Source organism: Scylla paramamosain, chromosome 8 (genome assembly GCF_035594125.1).
Source record: "Scylla paramamosain isolate STU-SP2022 chromosome 8, ASM3559412v1, whole genome shotgun sequence".
NCBI classification, from domain to species: Eukaryota; Metazoa; Arthropoda; class Malacostraca; order Decapoda; family Portunidae; genus Scylla; species Scylla paramamosain.
Window position 1 is genome coordinate 31,028,389 of NC_087158.1, and position 18,289 is coordinate 31,046,677.

General features: G+C 43.9%; 2 protein-coding genes across 4 annotated transcripts in view; one reads left to right on the forward strand and one right to left on the reverse strand.

The window, feature by feature from the left end:
• Nucleotides 1–18,289, reverse strand: part of LOC135103154 (proteoglycan 4-like) — a 55,460-nt gene that overhangs the window by 12,547 nt on the left and 24,624 nt on the right. The window contains exon 7 of one of the 3 annotated variants that reach the window (XM_064009230.1): nucleotides 3,631–3,826. The exons of the other annotated variants lie outside the window; for them this stretch is intronic. The gene's annotated coding sequence lies outside the window, so the exon portion shown is untranslated. The remainder of the gene's footprint in view (nucleotides 1–3,630; nucleotides 3,827–18,289) is intronic. 3 annotated transcript variants of the gene reach the window in all.
• Nucleotides 1–18,289, forward strand: part of LOC135102568 (uncharacterized) — a 33,709-nt gene that overhangs the window by 11,757 nt on the left and 3,663 nt on the right. Inside the window, exons 2-29 of the mRNA XM_064007850.1 lie at nucleotides 1,657–1,717; nucleotides 2,246–2,373; nucleotides 2,792–2,916; nucleotides 3,643–3,805; nucleotides 3,962–4,101; nucleotides 4,251–4,351; nucleotides 4,702–4,811; nucleotides 4,933–5,096; nucleotides 5,512–5,623; nucleotides 5,849–6,487; nucleotides 6,629–6,793; nucleotides 6,970–7,200; nucleotides 7,427–7,603; nucleotides 8,097–8,265; nucleotides 8,404–8,549; nucleotides 8,716–8,783; nucleotides 8,936–9,128; nucleotides 9,485–9,706; nucleotides 9,810–9,977; nucleotides 10,420–10,581; nucleotides 10,860–10,996; nucleotides 11,219–11,328; nucleotides 12,274–12,382; nucleotides 12,473–12,595; nucleotides 13,013–13,119; nucleotides 13,455–13,607; nucleotides 13,781–13,958; nucleotides 14,508–14,629. Of these exons, the coding sequence (XP_063863920.1) occupies nucleotides 1,657–1,717; nucleotides 2,246–2,373; nucleotides 2,792–2,916; nucleotides 3,643–3,805; nucleotides 3,962–4,101; nucleotides 4,251–4,351; nucleotides 4,702–4,811; nucleotides 4,933–5,096; nucleotides 5,512–5,623; nucleotides 5,849–6,487; nucleotides 6,629–6,793; nucleotides 6,970–7,200; nucleotides 7,427–7,603; nucleotides 8,097–8,265; nucleotides 8,404–8,549; nucleotides 8,716–8,783; nucleotides 8,936–9,128; nucleotides 9,485–9,706; nucleotides 9,810–9,977; nucleotides 10,420–10,581; nucleotides 10,860–10,996; nucleotides 11,219–11,328; nucleotides 12,274–12,382; nucleotides 12,473–12,595; nucleotides 13,013–13,119; nucleotides 13,455–13,607; nucleotides 13,781–13,958; nucleotides 14,508–14,629 (4,483 nt within the window). The remainder of the gene's footprint in view (nucleotides 1–1,656; nucleotides 1,718–2,245; nucleotides 2,374–2,791; nucleotides 2,917–3,642; nucleotides 3,806–3,961; nucleotides 4,102–4,250; nucleotides 4,352–4,701; nucleotides 4,812–4,932; nucleotides 5,097–5,511; nucleotides 5,624–5,848; nucleotides 6,488–6,628; nucleotides 6,794–6,969; nucleotides 7,201–7,426; nucleotides 7,604–8,096; nucleotides 8,266–8,403; nucleotides 8,550–8,715; nucleotides 8,784–8,935; nucleotides 9,129–9,484; nucleotides 9,707–9,809; nucleotides 9,978–10,419; nucleotides 10,582–10,859; nucleotides 10,997–11,218; nucleotides 11,329–12,273; nucleotides 12,383–12,472; nucleotides 12,596–13,012; nucleotides 13,120–13,454; nucleotides 13,608–13,780; nucleotides 13,959–14,507; nucleotides 14,630–18,289) is intronic.

Below are 18,289 nucleotides of genomic sequence, written 5' to 3' on the forward strand. Positions count from 1 at the left end.
CACACACACACACACACAAAGTAACAGAAATCACCGTTAATACACACACGACAAAAGCCACCCTTGTCACAATTAATAATTTATCCTTCCTGACCCTCCTCTTCTTCCTCTTTCTCTCCTTTCTAAACCACCACTCTCTCTCTCTCTCTCTCTCTCTCTCTCTCTCTCTCTCTCTCTCTCTCTCTCTCTCTCTCTCTCTCTCTCTCTCTCTCTCTCTCTCTTCTTATATTTCCCCCAATTTTCAAGTCTCATGTTCTCACTGTCCCTCCCCCTCCCTCCCTCTCTCTCCTTCCACCTCTTGTCAGCCTATCCCCCGCCACGCCCGTCGCTGTCCCAGTAAAGCCACCTGCTCTCTCTGCCTTTCCTCCACCCACATACGCTGCTAGATGTTTCATGGTAGACGGCAGACTTAAGGACGCTACGAGATAGAGAGAGAGAGAGAGAGAGAGAGAGAGAGAGAGAGAGAGAGAGAGAGAGAGAGAGAGAGAGAGAGAGAGAGAGAGAGAGAGAGAGAGAGAGAGAGAGAGAGAGAAAGTGTGTGTGTTCCTCGTTGTTGGTGGACAAGAGTTTTAGTTCTTCGTCCCTGCTTGACTAAAAATGCAGTTTCGGGCGTAACTAAATACAGCCAGCCAATGCATTCCGTCAAATTTGATGATTCAAGCCTGTGACAATATGCTTCTGCCTCTCATGTAGTGATCGGGCAGCCTTGAAGACGCCCAAAGATGACCTGATGTATAAGCGCTCGTACAGTGGCAAGGAAGAGGCGAGGTATTGCTAAATCGATCATGACTTATTGGATCACTGTGTGAGCAGCGAGGATCATCTCCAGGGTTCTCTCTAACCCCTAAAGGACCGGAGGCGGCTATAGCCGCTTTACCAGGCGAGGACCGGCTGTTATAACAGCTTTGCTATTTTTTACGCTAAATCTACTTACTATTTGTCACAGGGGTTGATTGGCAGGTAAATAGTAAGTGGGTGAGTGGATGCGTGGATGAATGGATGGATCGATAGGAATCAATGGTTGGATGGATGGTGGGTAAGTGGAATGGGAGGTGGTTAAGTGGATGGCTGGATGTAGTTGAATAAGTAGGTGGATGGTTTGGTGAACATTATATTAGTATGAACAGATCCACATACTGCCTTCACGAAGCCTGTAGTCCAGATGTCTGAGTCTAGAGCAGAGGTTCTTAAACTTCAATGCTTAGTGGCGCACTAATATCTGTCTTTGACGACGCACCAACTCAACAGTCAGTGTAGTGTATACCTATCCATGAAAATTACGTCACACTTGAGGGATAGTCGCGGTACACAGTTTGAGAATCACTAGTCTAGAGGGATTTTGGGGACCAAAAGGTTTAGGTATTAACTGTTTCGAGTACCAAACATCCTATTTACACTCAGGCCAATCTGTCTTGAGGATCATCTGATCTGAGGTCTATTTGATCCGAGTACCATTTACCCCACTACCAAGTGACTGAAGATTAGCAGCAGTAGCATCAGCGGTGTGTCTCCTACTGCTGTGCCGAGGTTGCTTGCTTTCATTTACAGAGCTGATTTAGAAACATCCGAAGGAAAGCAAGGGAACTGTGTGGTTTGTTCGTTTTTCTTAACTTCAGCTGAATCTCTCCCTCTCAGTAAAGTCTTGCTTTATATCAGCCAACAGATGTGACGCGCCCATGGGCCTCCAGGACGGCACCATCCCTGACGCCAACATCACGTAAGTTTCTCTCTCTCTCTCTCTCTCTCTCTCTCTCTCTCTCTCTCTCTCTCTCTCTCTCTCTCTCTCTCTCTCTCTCTCTCTCTCTCTCTCTCTCTCTCTCTCCTGTCATACATACATACATACATACAAACGGCACAAATATTCGTACATCACCCATACCCCATCATCATCATCTTCACTACCACATCCAAACTGTCGTCATCTTCACACTTCAGCCACGCTACATATCACCCAATGTCACCATATTCGCACCTCACCGACACTTCAGAAGCACCGCCACCATCCTGACATGCTAAACTACAACATCGCCACTTCACAGGCCAAAAATTCAGCTGGCTGTGAAACGAAAACTTAAATTAGAAACGACCACAAGAATGAATAACATATGACACTCGTATGTACGTATATACACACACTACAAAACACTTCAGAGGAATTACGAGACAGCAGGCAACACAATGCTTCCCAACCATTCCATCATATATGACCCTCTTTCCGTCCTTTTCCGCGTCGCACTGTTCCCAGTTCCTCCGTGGCGGACAGCTTCCCTGAGCGGGTGCGGCTTGGAGGTGATGGAGCATGGTGCTTCACGGTGAGTTGGGGCGCCGCCATAACCCTCACTGTGGACCTGGGCACGACGAGGCTGGTGTCAGGTGAGGCACCATATCAAGTACTCGTATTCACCTGGTGTATGTAAATAACAATTTTTCTGACTAAACTCTTCTGTTTTAAAAGAGTACCAAGAGTTAAGCAATGAAAGTCATGTTCATCCTAGCTGCCGGTAATGAGACTGATAAATATTTCCTTCCATGTACATGTACACGGGTGGTGCTTCCATCAACCTTCGAACCACCAACCACAATTTTAATGAGAACGTCTGGCATGAATATTTCATGGTTACAGGAAAATTCGACAAACATTAATATATATATATATATATATATATATATATATATATATATATATATATATATATATATATATATATATATATATATATATATATATATATATATATATATTAGCAACTTATCATTTCTTTGAGTATCAATAAATGATTATTGGTGACAGGAGTGATGGTGCAAGGACCGCCCGCCTCCCTCTACCCTGTCACCTACCACTACGCCATTGGATTCTGGATTCTCAACAGTACAGTGGACGCCACGGGCCCTTGGGGCATCTGCTGCGGAGACAACGTAAGCCTGGGGTCGCTGACTTAGAAGGCTTAAATCAACTTTTTTTCTTTCAAATTATTTTCCTTAGCGTTACACAATGTAAAAAAAGACATACCTTCATAAACAATGTACGTAAAATGTTTTCAAATGTCTATAATCAAGCATTACACCAAGTTTCGACCATTTACTGGTTATATTGTGACGCATTTTGTCAGCATATTGTGCATATGAAATGAGAAAGTGAGGTCACAGGCCGACTGTTCTGCATGACTGATGGGCTAGATAAGAAGAAAAAATAAATTGAATGAGAATTGCCTGAATCCGTAGGTTTGCACATATGAGCATACTAGCTATTGGAGACCATGAGGAGTCTCACCTCCAGGGGAACGACACACCACACCACATCATGCCAGGCTCACCAAATAACAATCCATTCGTATACACTTTAGGTGCTAGAGTAGATTATTCTTTGCCACGCTGACAGAGGGAAGACGAATAACAGAGGGAACACTGCTGAGAGGAAAGTACTCCAAATGTAGGCAGTACTAGAGAGGAAGGAAATATTATTCAATTCATATTTTGCTTCCATTATTATTGTGCTATAAGATGATTAATGATGACCATATGTGATTAAATACATCAATATGCTTTTCATGAGTGGTGTTACACAGTCACACGTCTGTATATGAGTGCAACGTTCCCCGCCGTTTCACTCTTTACGCCCTGTATATTTACCCATCGCTGCAGTTCTATGCCAGGGATGAATATGAGGAGGCAGAAGTCACTCAGGTGCATCCGCTGAAATCTCTGGTCCTGGCGCGATATCTCCGCCTGCAGTTTAGGACTGATGTTCTCTCCATCGGCAACGACACCAAATGCCTTCGCCTGGAGATACTTGGATGTCCAGCAAGTAGGTGCCAACCAGTGCGACCTGAGTGGATGCCGACCATAAAAATTATGAATTACAATAACAATGAAACTGATAATTTTCAAGTAACCAATGACTCGGATTAGATTTCTCGTTCTCTTGCACCAACCTTTATCAATTCCTGCCTGTCCTCTCTAGACATGGAGCCCGACAGTGGGGTAGGACTGACCACAGAGAGAAGTGGGTGGGTGGTGATGTCGTGGCGACCGCCAGTGGTACAGCTGCCCCAAGTGAATGGTTCCCTTGCGCCCTTTACCCTCACCACCACTGACTATCAGGTTAGTGCTGCTGCATCGTTTACGAGACAGATAAGCAAAGACTTCATTATCATTTCTTTATGTACAATTTCTATTTGTATCCTTCGCATGCCATCCCATTCATTAAGAAAGGCTATCCCTCATTTTTCTTTCCTTGACGCCTCCTGCAGGTGAGCATATCGAGGACTGGAGGCGGAGAGCCGAAGATGCTGTGGGAGGCGAGCGTGAAGGCTTTGCGCTACGTGTTGCCATTGCCATTGTGGGGTGCCACGTGAGTCACGGTTATTTTTCCTGTTTGTCCATTGGAAGAAGCACATTACAATCATATATATATATATATATATATATATATATATATATATATATATATATATATATATATATATATATATATATATATATATATATATATATATTATAAAGTTCAGCATATCATTGTGATTTGATAAAACTGAAAAAGAAAATGTGTTCAGACAGCAAACAGATCATGCACGTCCGGGGGGCGCAAACACGCCATTCAATCCCACGCAAAGCTTCAAGGCGAGCACTGATCGTTATCATTACGCAGTTTTTTAAAGTATTTCACCTGCTGCATCTAAGTTGACCGTGTGATGTGAGCAGGTACTCAGCGACGGTGGTGTGCGTGCATCAGGGCCGCCAGATTAGGTGTGGCGCTACCTCCCTCACCGCTGTACTCGATTCCTGCGACACATGCATTAAGGAGGACGAAGGTAAGCAAACAAGTGAGACCATGTTACTGGACACATATTAATCTCTCTCTTCACTACTTGTACTGTTGACCACTAAATTGACTGTTACTAACTCCGCTCCCCACTTCCTGCCACATGCTAGTGATGTTCCGGAGACCAACTGTGGTACGCGCTTGTGTGGCGCGAGACGGCGAGGTGGAACTCATGTGGGCCATGGATACCCGTGGCTGGGTGACCCGCCGCCTCGACCTGCTGCTGCTCTCGCGGGACGGCACGCAGATTGACCAGCGGAGCCTCACCAGCCAGGTGATGCACGCTAATGGATGCCTGCTAATGGAGCATATTATTTTATTTTCAGCAATTCTTAGAAATTTTACATTTAAAAAAAAAAAATACAAGTACTGAAATGCTTTACTGGATAGATATTCGATTAAACCTTATCTATTATATCAAGCTGTGTAGAAATTCAACCCATAATACTTCATCTTTTATCAACTGTCACAATTATTTACTGCTGCACTAATACTAAGGTAATAAACTCTCGTAGTAACAGTGATTATGAATGGGGATGTTTGCGTGTGACACCTTGCCTCGGCTGCCAGCAGCTTTGCAGAGAGCAGTGTGGTTTACAAGATAGTAGTACTGTAGTAGTAGTAGTAGTAGTAGTAGTAACGATGATGGTGATGATGATGATGATGATGATATGTACCTCAATGAACAGGACACCCGTGGCCGCGTGACTGGAGTGACAGCCGGCAACTCGTACACTGTCAGCTTCTGTCCCATGTCGGACTCCCAAAAACTGGCTGAATTTTCTTACAACTTGCACATAAGTAAGTTGCATTATTGCGCAACAGAAAGAAAGGTGTGTGTGTGTGTGTGTGTGTGTGTGTGTGTGTGTGTGTGTGTGTGTGTGTGTGTGTGTGTGTGTGTGTGTGTGTGTGTGTGTGTGTGTGTGTGTGTGTGTGTGTGTTCATTTATTTATTTATCTATTACCACCGCTCAAGGATCCAAGTGTTGCACTGCATCCTCATGTTCATTCCTCCATTGTTAAACAGTTTCATGGGAGAACGTGGAAGGCACGACACAAACCACAGGTTATGGCGCTTTCCTCGCTGACGTGAATTTGTCCGCTGACGTGTTGTGGAATGGAACACTCAAGCTCACCTGGATGCCAGCCCAGGTGTGTGGAATGGTATCGGGGAGCGCAGCACAGCCCACGATGGCTGCCGCGCCACAACCCAAGCAAACTACACAAGTAATTCAAACCACACAGCTCACCCAGACCATGGACACCTCCCCTGCAGGCGTTCCCCAAGCCGCAGACACCACCACCACGCGTGTTCCCCAAGCTACAAACACCACCTCCATCACAGGCATTCCCCAAGTCACGGACACTTCAGTCACTACAGCAATGACTCAAGCCACCCAGACACCGCAAGGTACAAACAACAATGCAAGTGCAACGACTGAAACTCCCTTCTTGACGACCGATATTTCGCCCTCAGAGGCAATACTCACACCTCCGACGCGTCAACCCACCACCTTACCACAGCAAACACAGTCCGTGGTGCCTGACATCCCGTTCCTGGCGCCTGGGTCTCCGGCCCTCACAACTGGTGCCCCTACACTTCCACCCATGGGAGGCACCGTCATGACTGCCATCACTTACACCCTCAATATCACTTATGGCAATGGTAAAATACTTCATAATCTTATTGATTCATTTATTTCTATTACTGCCAATATTTTGGGTTGATACAGGATTTTATTTTTTTATTTTATCTTATTTTAATTTATTTTAACAGTAAACATCTTTTCCCTCTGTGCCACTTTAGAACAGGCGAGCGAGACGGTGCAGCAGGGCGAGGGCAGTGCGCCGGGCGAGCCGGTGATGCGTATGTTCATGACACAGATCAGCTTCCAAACACTCTATACAGTCAGCATTATGTGTAGCTTCGGCAGCATCTCCTTAGAGTGCGGCACAACGAGCACCTTTACAGGTACATTGCACTCCTCATAGCAAATGCCTAGATGCATTTTTTTTATTGTATCCTGTTTACCATTTCTTAACTCCACTTCAATTTTTGCACAAATTCTATAACAATAAATTAATCAATATAAACTTTATACATATGTCCCTTACACCCTCCCCGTCCTTCGGCATCTTTCATTACAGAACTGCCTCTCCACATTGTGCAAGTGGACGGGCAGGACGTGGTGCATATGGTGGCTGACGGCCGCGCAGGATGGGCGCAACAAGAGGCGAGGTGCAGGAGAGGAGATGGCAACTTGGTTTCCTTGTCCACACGGGAGGAGGAAGCTCTGCTTGTGAGATCCCTGACTAGAGACCCCAGCCAACAACTCAGCAATTTCTGGCTAGGACTGAACCTGTGCCAGACCTACACAGGTGAGGCTTGGCTGCCGTACAGCCACTATACTACTACACAGTACATGTGTGAGAGCTTCAACTTGGGTTTAAGATTCATCCTATCTCTTTTCAAAACAAATTATTTGCACAATCACTTTTTTTTATTATTTTTACTTTTACAGAATAATGTCACTCATCAACTCTTCCTCTGAGTTTCTTTTGTCATGCATCTCAGTACACGAAAATTCCTCAATGTTTTTGACAGGAAGAAGGTGGAGCGACGGGTCTGTGTGGAGAGACATCTGGAGAGTGTATAACCCCAACAGCCAGCTGTCCAGTACCACGTGTTGCATCAAGGCAGCCTGGAACGTGAACCAGTATAGCTGGGTTGGGGAAGCGTGCGACGCCCTTCTCCTTGCCATCTGCGAATACCGACCAAATGGTGAGCGCCACATCACCTTCATCTTGACACAAACCACACATATTGCCTTGCTTATTTGACGCACCATAACTCCATAATGTCACATTCCTTGATGAGTCCTTCTATTTGTAAGCTATCTATTTTAGTTTTTATTCCCTGTTCCCCTCCTCTCTCTCTATCTTTCTTACACTTTGTATGTACACTGTAAAAGCATATATATATATATATATATATATATATATATATATATATATATATATATATATATATATATATATATATATATATATATATATATATATATATATATATATATGTGTGTGTGTGTGTGTGTGTGTGTGTGTGTATATATATATATATATATATATATATATATATATATATATATATATATATATATATATATATATATATATATATATATATATATATATATTTAGTATATATGCACACACACAGACACACATGAAGCTTTCCACATCGCCTACATCTCACTTTGGCTTCCTCGGCAAAGGTCTGATGGGGAGAGTGACATTGCTGGAGCGAGCTGCAGCCAACACCACCCAGGCAGGGGTCACATGGACCTATGAACCCAACTTTTGGATGCCTACCTCTTTCACTGTCTCCTATTGTCTCTTTAGAAAGCTTGAGAACATCACAGACTCTGGAAATGCTTCTGACACGTAAGTTCAGTTTTCATTATGAACACTTGTGCTATTGGAAGACTTCATCCACTCTTGCATCTAATCTTTCATAAAGCTCTCTTTTGCCTTACTTTTCAAATTCTCTTATATGAACCTCACCATTGCATCATTCTACAGGTGCCTGACAGCTGACCTAGACGTGGAGGCAAGAGAGCATCAACGGGATGACTTGGAGCCTTTCACAGAGTACCAAGTAACTGTGGCACCTTCCTTTACACTACTCAACTACACCAGTGGGGCAAGCGTCACCTACGTCCGCACCTGTAAGCAGGAGAACCAAAGAGAACAAAAGAGGGAGAGGGAAAGGGAGACTAGACCTGGGATAAAGGAAGAATACACTTATATTATCTAATGCATGAATTATTATTTTCATATATTTTTTATGTTGCTGTACTGATAATCCCTAATCTAGCAATGACTAATCCCCAGTTCCTGAGAATCCCTTGCTGGTGAAGGTGGACAGCACAGGATTCGTCAATATAATGTTTGCCATCAAGGTAAATGGCTGTGGTGGTGGTGAGACAAGAATAATCTCATCTACAGCATTTGATGAGGCAAAATTGGAGAATTAAATGACCATATAGCATGAAAGCAATAGAGTATCCCTAGGGCTTCCAGGTAAGTACATACATACATATTTGTTCTGCAGGTGTCAGAATTTGGTGGTGAAGAAGAAGTGAGTGTGAGACTGGCCAGCACCGACCCTTATTCTGTCGTGGCACAGAGAAGAGTGCCTGCCTCAGGTGTGCGCTTTGGTGGCATCCAGTTGGGTGTCAACTATACTGTTAGTGTGCGGGAGGTAAACCCTTTGAGGCGCAGGGAGACGCTCACACTGCTGGCATGTAAGTGACTAGAAATTTAATTAGAAGGTAATGAAAGTAGAAAGGATGAGGAGAGAGAGAGAGAGAGAGAGAGAGAGAGAGAGAGAGAGAGAGAGAGAGAGAGAGAGAGAGAGAGAGAGAGAGAGAGAGAGAGAGAGAGAGAGAGAGAGACCATCTTAAGCCTTGAGGCAGGGAACAAGAGACAGAATTGTTATATCAAAAGAACATTAGGGAAAAGGACTAAATTATGAGTGAGAATGTGCTTGAGTGTGTTAACAGACTCTCCATGTGTATGTGTGTGAGGGATGTCAAGTAAATGGGATGACTATATCAAAAGACTGGAGTGTAAAGGAGTATGTGTTTGGATGTGTTGACAGACCCTCCATGTGCATGTGAGGGATGTCAAGTTGATGTGTCATGCTACATGACCACGAAGGCACCAGCAAACGCTGAGCAGGCCGTGAGGGATTGCCAGCAGCAGGGAGCATCCATGGTCACCATCAACTTGCCCAAAGAGATACAGCAAGTGTTACAAATGGCCATGGATGTTGGAGACGACCTGTGGGTGCAGCCTTCATCTGCCAGGATCCGGGCTGCAGGTGAGTCTACTTGACAAAATGGCCAAGTACCACAATGTTTCAGCCACTCTTCCTTTGAGATCCAGTTAAATGTACAAATCTCACTGTCACTTTATCCTGGCAGGAGACTCATTTACAGGAATGACAATAGATAACATACAGTGGATTGAGACAAAGACAAACGAGTCTCAGGAATCCTCAGACTGCCTGGTGGTGTCTCGAGAAGCACGAGGAGTGGTGCAAGAGGACTGCACCATAGTCCACCTTGCAGCCTGCAGCTACAGAGCTTTTGGTGAGATCACAAGTTCATCACCTGTGTAAAGGGAGGGAGTGAGGAAGGCCAGAAACCAGAGAAACATATACTTTATACAAATTCATTAGTCTTAGTTAAAAAATAAATAAATAAAATAAAATAAAAAAAAATCTCTATTAGATATCAGCTTTTTCTACATCTTCAATCAAGAACAAAGTAGAAGTAGTGTGAAAGGTGGTGTGGTTGTGGTGGCAGTGTAGGTTGCATCTAGTGGGGTGGCTTTTGTAGAAGTGTGATAGTAATGTATTGACACTTATTGTAGATGACAGTGGCAGTAATGGTGGTATTGTGGTGGCAGTGATGGCAATGGTAGTGGTAATGATGGTGGTGTGGTGCAACTGACATCAGGTGATGTGGTAGAACTGATAGCAACAATAGTAGTAATGGTAATGGTAGTTCCTAACAGTAGTTTGATCACCAGTTGCACAACCCTTCGTCAATATCAACACGGAGGTGGGGCCCACTTCAGTGTCAGTGACATGGAATGCCAGTGCCTCTGGCTGGCTGACACAGCAGATCTCTGTCATATATAAGAAGACAGCTGAGCGCAACCTCAGGTGGATGGCTGCCACTTCACAGCCAGGTCAGTCTCTCTCTCTCTCTCTCTCTCTCTCTCTCTCTCTCTCTCTCTCTCTCTCTCTCTCTCTCTCTCTCTCTCTCTCTAACATATCAGGGAATATGCAATCTGGTTATTGTTTCTTTCCGCTATATACACCAATGTTAGTGATAATGTTTTGTAAGATTCAGCAGGCTACCCTATTCCATCACTGCTCTTGTGACCATTGAGCTAACTCACACAGAGTCATCTCTCTCCATTCATGGTGGAGAAATAAAAGTCTGAACAACTGTCACTCCTTTCAGTGGTGATTAACGACCTGGAGCCAGACATGGGCTACACCCTGGTGCTGGAGGCAGATCTGGGCAGCAACGTCCTGGTCACTTCAAAGGAGTTCAAAATATTCACCACCAATGACACCACAGGAAAACTTGTCTCTCCAGTATGTTATTCACAATGACCTGTAATCACTATGGTCACTTGCCTGGTCTGAGTTATTACAGGTGCACCATGCAGACTTTAGACCTTACCTTACTTTTCATTCTAGCCTTTGATCAAGGTATGAGATACAAGAGTGGATGAAACAGAGCTTGCAGCCAGTCTCTACTACAGGCTGGTGTGGTATATAAGGATGTTTTTAATGCCTATGCTCTGCTGCCAACAGCTGATTTTGGGTATGTCACCAATGCTGCAGTACCAAGCACTGCAGCTGGTGTGCAGCTCCCTCCTGGTGGTTGCTTGCATCATTACCATGCTCTTCTTCTTCGCTACAGGGTAGGTCTTGTTCCTGCTGGTGATGCTGCTACACTACCTTAAGTGAGGCATTGCTAATGTGTAAGGAATCAAAAATACTCAAGCAGAGACTGTCTTCCTTCAGCATTCTGGAAATCAGTACAACCACCTGGTTTACCATCACTTGGTACTGGGGCAGATGGTACTCAGGTCTTATGCATCTCAAGTCAGATGATCCTAAAGACAGATCGGCCTGATTGCAAATAAGACTCAGGATGTTTGAAAGTCAAGACGCTTGGTAACCAAACCACTTGGCCCCCAAAATGTCTCTAGACTCAGACATCTGGACTTGTGAAGGCAGCATGTGGATCTGCACACACGCCAAAATAATATTCACCAACCTATCCACTACTTAGTCAACCACATTCACCCATCTGTACAACCACTCAACCACCCCCCAATCCACTTACCCATCCATCCAACCAATGATTCCATCCATTCATCCACCCATTCACTCACCCACTTATCATCTACTCATCCACCTACCTATTCACACAACCATCCACCCTCTCATCCACCTACCCACCCATTGACCAGCCCATCCATCCATACACCTACCCACAAGCCAGTGGGTGGGTTGGTGAACATTATATTAGTGTGTGCGGATCCACATACTGCCTTCATGAATCCTGTAGTCCAGACGTCTGAGTCTAGAGACATTTTGGGGACCAAGTGATTTGGATACCAAGTGTCTCTAGTACCAAATGTCCTGCTGAGGCCTATTTGCATTCAGGGTGATCTGTCTTGAGGATCATCTGACCTGAGGCCTATATGACCTGAGTACCATCCATCCCAGTACCAAGTGACTAGCTCTCCAAACACATCAATGATTTGTATTCAACCAGTCCCAATACTAAGCATATCAGACAGTCAAGCATTTACCAGTTTCCATGAATGATTGGTCTGTCACTTCTATAACCTTTGCAGGATGTTCTACCAGGACTGCGTGGCTCAACTGGGATTCGAATCAGCGCTGATGGTAGCCTATCTTGTGCTAATGATTGTCTATCCAACATCAGCGCAGACAAACAATAAGGTGAGAATACAAGCATGTAGGCCATGTATCTTGGAGAAAATAAACTCTTCCCTCACTCCCTTCTCCCAATCTCTTCCCTCACTCCACCAGACTGCCTGTATTGGGATAGCAGTGGCTCTTCACTTCCTCTTCTTGTGCGCCTTCACATTCCTGATGTTGGAAGCACTCACACTCGCCCACCTGCTGGTTATCTACATCAAGAGTCCATTCCAGGTCAGTCAGTCTAGAGATGAGTTACTGTGTGTCAAAAGAGTAAGAATTTTTTTTCTTTTTTTTTTGTCAGTAAGCAATAATTCTAAGTCTGTCATTATGCCTCTTGTTTTCAAGAGATGCCTTTTAAGCTCAGAAAAAAAATAAAAATTCAACTAATTCATCATGTAAGTTCTTCATGGAATAAGAAAATTTGGCACCAAACAAGGTTTTACTTATAAAATCACTCACAAGGCTGGACTTAAAATTCTCAGGAGTTCTAGGAGCTGAGCACCAAAAGCCATAGAGCTCCACTAGCATCACATGAAAACTGTGTGTCCTCCACAGAATTATACCATGGCATAAGAATGCAAATATAACTTGGTACCACTAGCCCTCACTGAGCTTCAAAGTAATGTTCTTTTTTCCTTCCTTCACCAGAGATCAAACTGGGTGATGGTGGTGGTAGGTCTATTGCTGCCCCTTCTGGTGGTGGCCTTCACTGCAGGATTTGGTTCCCAACAGTACCCTGATTTTAGTGTTGGAAAGTAAGTGGAGAGGAAGAAATGACAAAGATTATGCTGTGGAAAAACCAAAGGATGCATATAAAGGCACTGGGCATGGACAATAATCTTGTCAAATTACTTTTAGTGACTCCTTTTGTGGTATTTTTGTTAATGCCTGGTATAATTTTTCTTATGCTTGCATCTAGTTCCTCACTACTTTTTACATTTGCTGCTTTATATTAATTCAAAATGCCAACTTTTTTTTCTCAACAAGTATTATATCTATCTCACTGCCTACATATAGTCAGCACTTCTTAGGTCTTGCTAATCCCAACTAATCCTATATCCTTTTCCCCATACCTCTCTGCCCCTGTAAGCTGTTGGGTCAACCCTAATGGGAACGCAATGTGGGGGGAAGTAGTACCTATCGGCATCCTGGTGGCAGCCACTGTCTTCCTGCTGGGCAATACCTTCTTCACACAACAGATGCCACCTGAGCTGGCTGAGGAGGAGCACCGTGGCAGACAAAGGTTAACACTTACCACCCAGCTGCCACACAACAGACACTTATCAAGTCTGCACTGCACCTTTGTATCACAGACCTAAAGTGGATTTTGGTACATCTTTAAATGACTTTGATGTTGGGTTCTTCATGTTTTCTGACTGAATGTTATAAGGTCCCTCTTTACTCTGCCTTCCACAGCGACAGCCACAAGCTGCGGTGGGTGGTGCTTGCCCTGTGTGTGGAGCTGCTGGTGGCTTGGGCCTCTGGGGTGGCCGCCAACCAGTCAGGTGACCAGGGGATCTATGTATTTTTCTGTGTCATGACCCTGGTGCTCGCCATCACCATTGCAGGTGCCAGGACCTCTTTTGATGACACAGTAAGGACACCCATCAGTGGCTCATGGATACTAGTACAAGTCTGGTAAAAAGCACAAAACCACAATAATTTCAATCACTGGAAGAAAAATGCTCCAGAATCAAACACTTGGTAAGGCAATTCAAAAGCAACAGGTCGACCTGACTCACTTAGGTCATCCCACTCACTACTGATGGAATTAAGATTCTTATTATTACAACACAGACATCTTCTGTTCAGCATCGAAGGCAAGCAAATATGCTCTCTGTGATAAATAAATATATTTGTACAGCACATCATTAATTCAAAGAGCAAGGGAAAAATTGTCATCTTTCCAGTGTACATTGCAAAAGTAAAGATATTATTTTTCTATCCCTTCCTCAAAGAGACAAAAACTAACTCATATCACCACCTCTCCCATGCCCTGTTCTCTGTTACTTACTCTTAAAGACAAACACTTGGGTCCATCCAAATAAAGTATGTCCTCTTCCTCATCCCATCCCTTTCTTCTTGGAGATAAATACTAACCTTTCTACCAGTAGTGAGTCACTTGCTCCTCCTCACCCCACAGTTCCGCAGCAAGATGCATCGCCTGTGTTGTGGGACAGAGCTTACATACAAACGCAGTGAGATTCTGAGCATCAGTGCACGCTCCCGCATCACTCCAACACACAAGCCAGAGGACGTGTCCAGGTGAGGGCAGATGTGGCCAACAAATGGCAGCAAAGTGTGTAACCTAATAGGTGGTGATCCATTCCTCAGGTGTTGTTTTTCCTTCTTTTCATCTTTTAGTGAATGACTGCGTGTCACGTGTGTCTGCGTGGAGCTGTGGATCATCTCGTATGTTATCTAACGTGTGTGTCTTTACTCTATTCACCAATGCTTTATTCTTGTGTGTTGCTGCCAGATTTAGTTTTTTTTCTTTTCTTTTCTTATACACACACACACACACACACACACACACACACACACACACACACACACACACACACACACACACACACAACACACACACACACACACACACACACACACACACACACACACACACACTACAGAGTGTGCATTCTGACAACTGGCTGTGTGACACTTGCCTTCAAGATTCTTGCCATCTCCCACACAAAGGAATCAGTAGTGCACTAACACTGCAATCCCATAACAACCTCACCATTTTTTTCATATTTTGGTTATACTTTATTTCTTCTGTAACTTTTAATGGGAGTCTGGTCCACTCCAAGGCTCCTCTCAGCATCTCCTATCCCATCTTACAGAGATAACGTTGTCCCTCTGTCAACCAGCCGCAGCGCAACCAACGCCTCCCTTCTCTCTGTTGTTCACCACTAGCCTAGGTTGTTGGCCATCAGGTATTGGCTCCTCCCCTCTTAAAGAAACTTTTCTTTGATTCAATTACCTCACTCATTATTACTCATATAACAGCCATAGCAGTAGTCCCCTCTCACTGTAAGTTGGCAGACTCTCTATCCCGAGCAAGTGACCTCGAATTTGGTATGTACTTTTCTTTGCCCTCATCCTCATGAAAAATACCTCAGCATCAATCATAATAATCCTACTCAACCAAAAGCTTACTCAAGAGCAGACATAGGAATGAGAAGTACTGCAATGATGAACACACCAAACCAATGTTGTGGTCTGCCAGCTTGGCTCCTGAAAAGATTACACATGGACATAATTCTTGCAGCCTTTCTTGGTCACGCTCTGCCTGGCCAGCATGTGGGTAATCACAGTTTAACATATTAATATCAGCATGGCTACTCAAATGCATATCTGCAAAAAAAAGCTTGCGTGGGTGCATGACACTTTTCTCCAGCCTGTAAACCTCACTCTTGGGAAGGTGTGTCTTCAAGGATGCCTTTTTGCTTTTTATGCTTCTCTATATGAAACACTGAAAAAGTTGGAATGATATACACAGAATATTGTGATTTGCTGTCCAAAGAGTGGCATCCAGCAGTGCTCACTCCCTGTCTCCCTCCTGCAGGGTGATCACACCAGTGGGAAGCAAACCAGGCCACAATAAACTGGTTGGCAGCAGATCCTCCTCTTCGGCCAACACACACTCATCAAGGTTGGGTCGGATGTCTCCAGCTAACGAAAGGACCTGTTCCTCCCTTGAGCACCTCACCCCCTCAGAGGGCGTGTCCACCCCGCCACAAGGCAGAGTGACTCCTGCACTGGGCATAACCATCTTCACAATAAAAAGCAACAGGCCCCAGCAGTGTAGCATTTCTCAAGCAGATTGAGATCACATTATTTCACTCTCACATGCTTCAGGCTCCAAAAGGTCTGACAGCAAAGTTCCATCAGTTTTACAGTAACAACAGCTGGACTGCCAACAACATTTATTGAACAAACCTCAAAACTTCTGAGGGAGCCTCCATGATGAAAAATAGATAAAGATAAGTAAAATGTTAAAAGTAAAGTCTTACTATTTCTACCCTGTTTTCCCAGTCTTACTCCAGACCACACCACAAGGCACCAGCCACCTGCCTCTGGAGGTAAACATTCCATCATGTATGCACAAACTGTTCCTCTTTCACCTCATGTTATAAGTCCTGACATCATCACCAGGAGTACACTGGTCTGCCATGTCATTATTGACAATTACCATTGGATATGACCATTAAAACAATGGTTGTTAGAACAGGCCATTAGACTTTTGGCCATTTGATGTGGCTACTAGGGATCACTTTTCATCAGCAGGAGTACACTGAGGTCTGCCATGCCATTAGTGACACTCACCATTGGATATGACCATTAAAGCAATGGTTGTTTGAACAGGCCATTTTTCTCCTAGTCATCTGGTGTGGCTACTAGGGATCACTACAAAACTCTGACATTGGATTGCTGATCATCTATCAAGGCTATTAAAGAAACAACAACTCGACATGGCTGTTCAAGTACTAGCCATTAAACTTCAGCAATTTGGTGTTGGCTATTTAGGTGCTGGTCACTTGACATGACCATTAGGGAGTAAGCCATTAGGCATAGCTATCTGGACACTGGCCACTGAGCACAGATGATTGGACACTGGCCAGGATGCACAGCTGTCTGAATGCTGGCTATTAGACACTGCCATCTGGGTGCTGGTCATTTAGCACAGCTGCTGGAGTATTGGCCATCAGGCCCAACCATCACCCATCTGGATCATGCTTTATGAACTTTCTCCATATCAAAATACTATAAAGGTTGATGGCCAAATACAGAGAAGACCCTTAGCAGTGAAAAAGAAGAGAAGGAATCAGATGAAGTTTGTTCCTAACAAGCTTGTTGGTCTTAAAATTAGGGGGAGGACACCAGAAGCAGTGTATGGTATGCTACCCTGCTTCTTGGGCTCACACAACAAACTTGGGCACATTTCCAAACACCCACTCCATCATTGTTGTACCAATAAACAGGAGGATGCAAAATAAGATGTCTCATGATACAAAGCTAATGTAGGAATATTTAGCAATACTTCTACAAACCCAAGAACTCAAGAAGGTGAAATGAGAGGATGCATGGGGTGTTTAAGATGGCTAAGTGACAGAATAACATCACATTACTCAGTAACACATACTACTCATCTTTTGGTGTACATAAATATATTATATTTTTTTGGTCACATCTTTTGTGGCTAATTCTATACAAAAAATATATGAGCACAGAAAGGATATACTACATTGGTGACGAACATTAGATTTCATAAACTTCACTAGTCCAACCTGGATCTGTACAGAATGCATATTGGTGATGAGAGTTGTGTGATGAATAATACATGTTTCCAAAGTTTTCCTGCATATCTTGACACTTTACAAATTTAGTGCTTAACCAAATATATATATAGTACACAGCCTTTTATACTCAAACGCAGACAGACATGCGTGTGCATGCACACACACACAAACGCACGCGCGTGCACGCACACACACACACACACACACACACACACACACACACACACACACACACACACACTCACACGTGTGTGTGTGTGTGTGTGTGTTTTATTCACTTGCTGTCATCTGCTGATCAACCAACCTGCTTTTCTATGGAAAGATCATGTAGCTCATAGCAACTTAATTTATATTTTGTTTTATCTGGTCTGTATTTTTTGTGGTGAATAAAAAATTCTATTTAGGTAGGGGTAAGACCACTCACATGCCACACACTTAGACAGTAAGGCCACAACCCCTTGGCTTACATCCCATACCTACTTACTGCCACACATTAAAAGGCACAGCCACTTGTCTTGCTACACCCAAGACATGTACTCAGGCCTTTTCAGATGTGAGCTGAGTGTGTGCTAATCATTACACTATGTGTGTGTGTGTGTGTGTGTGTGTGTGTGTGTGTGTT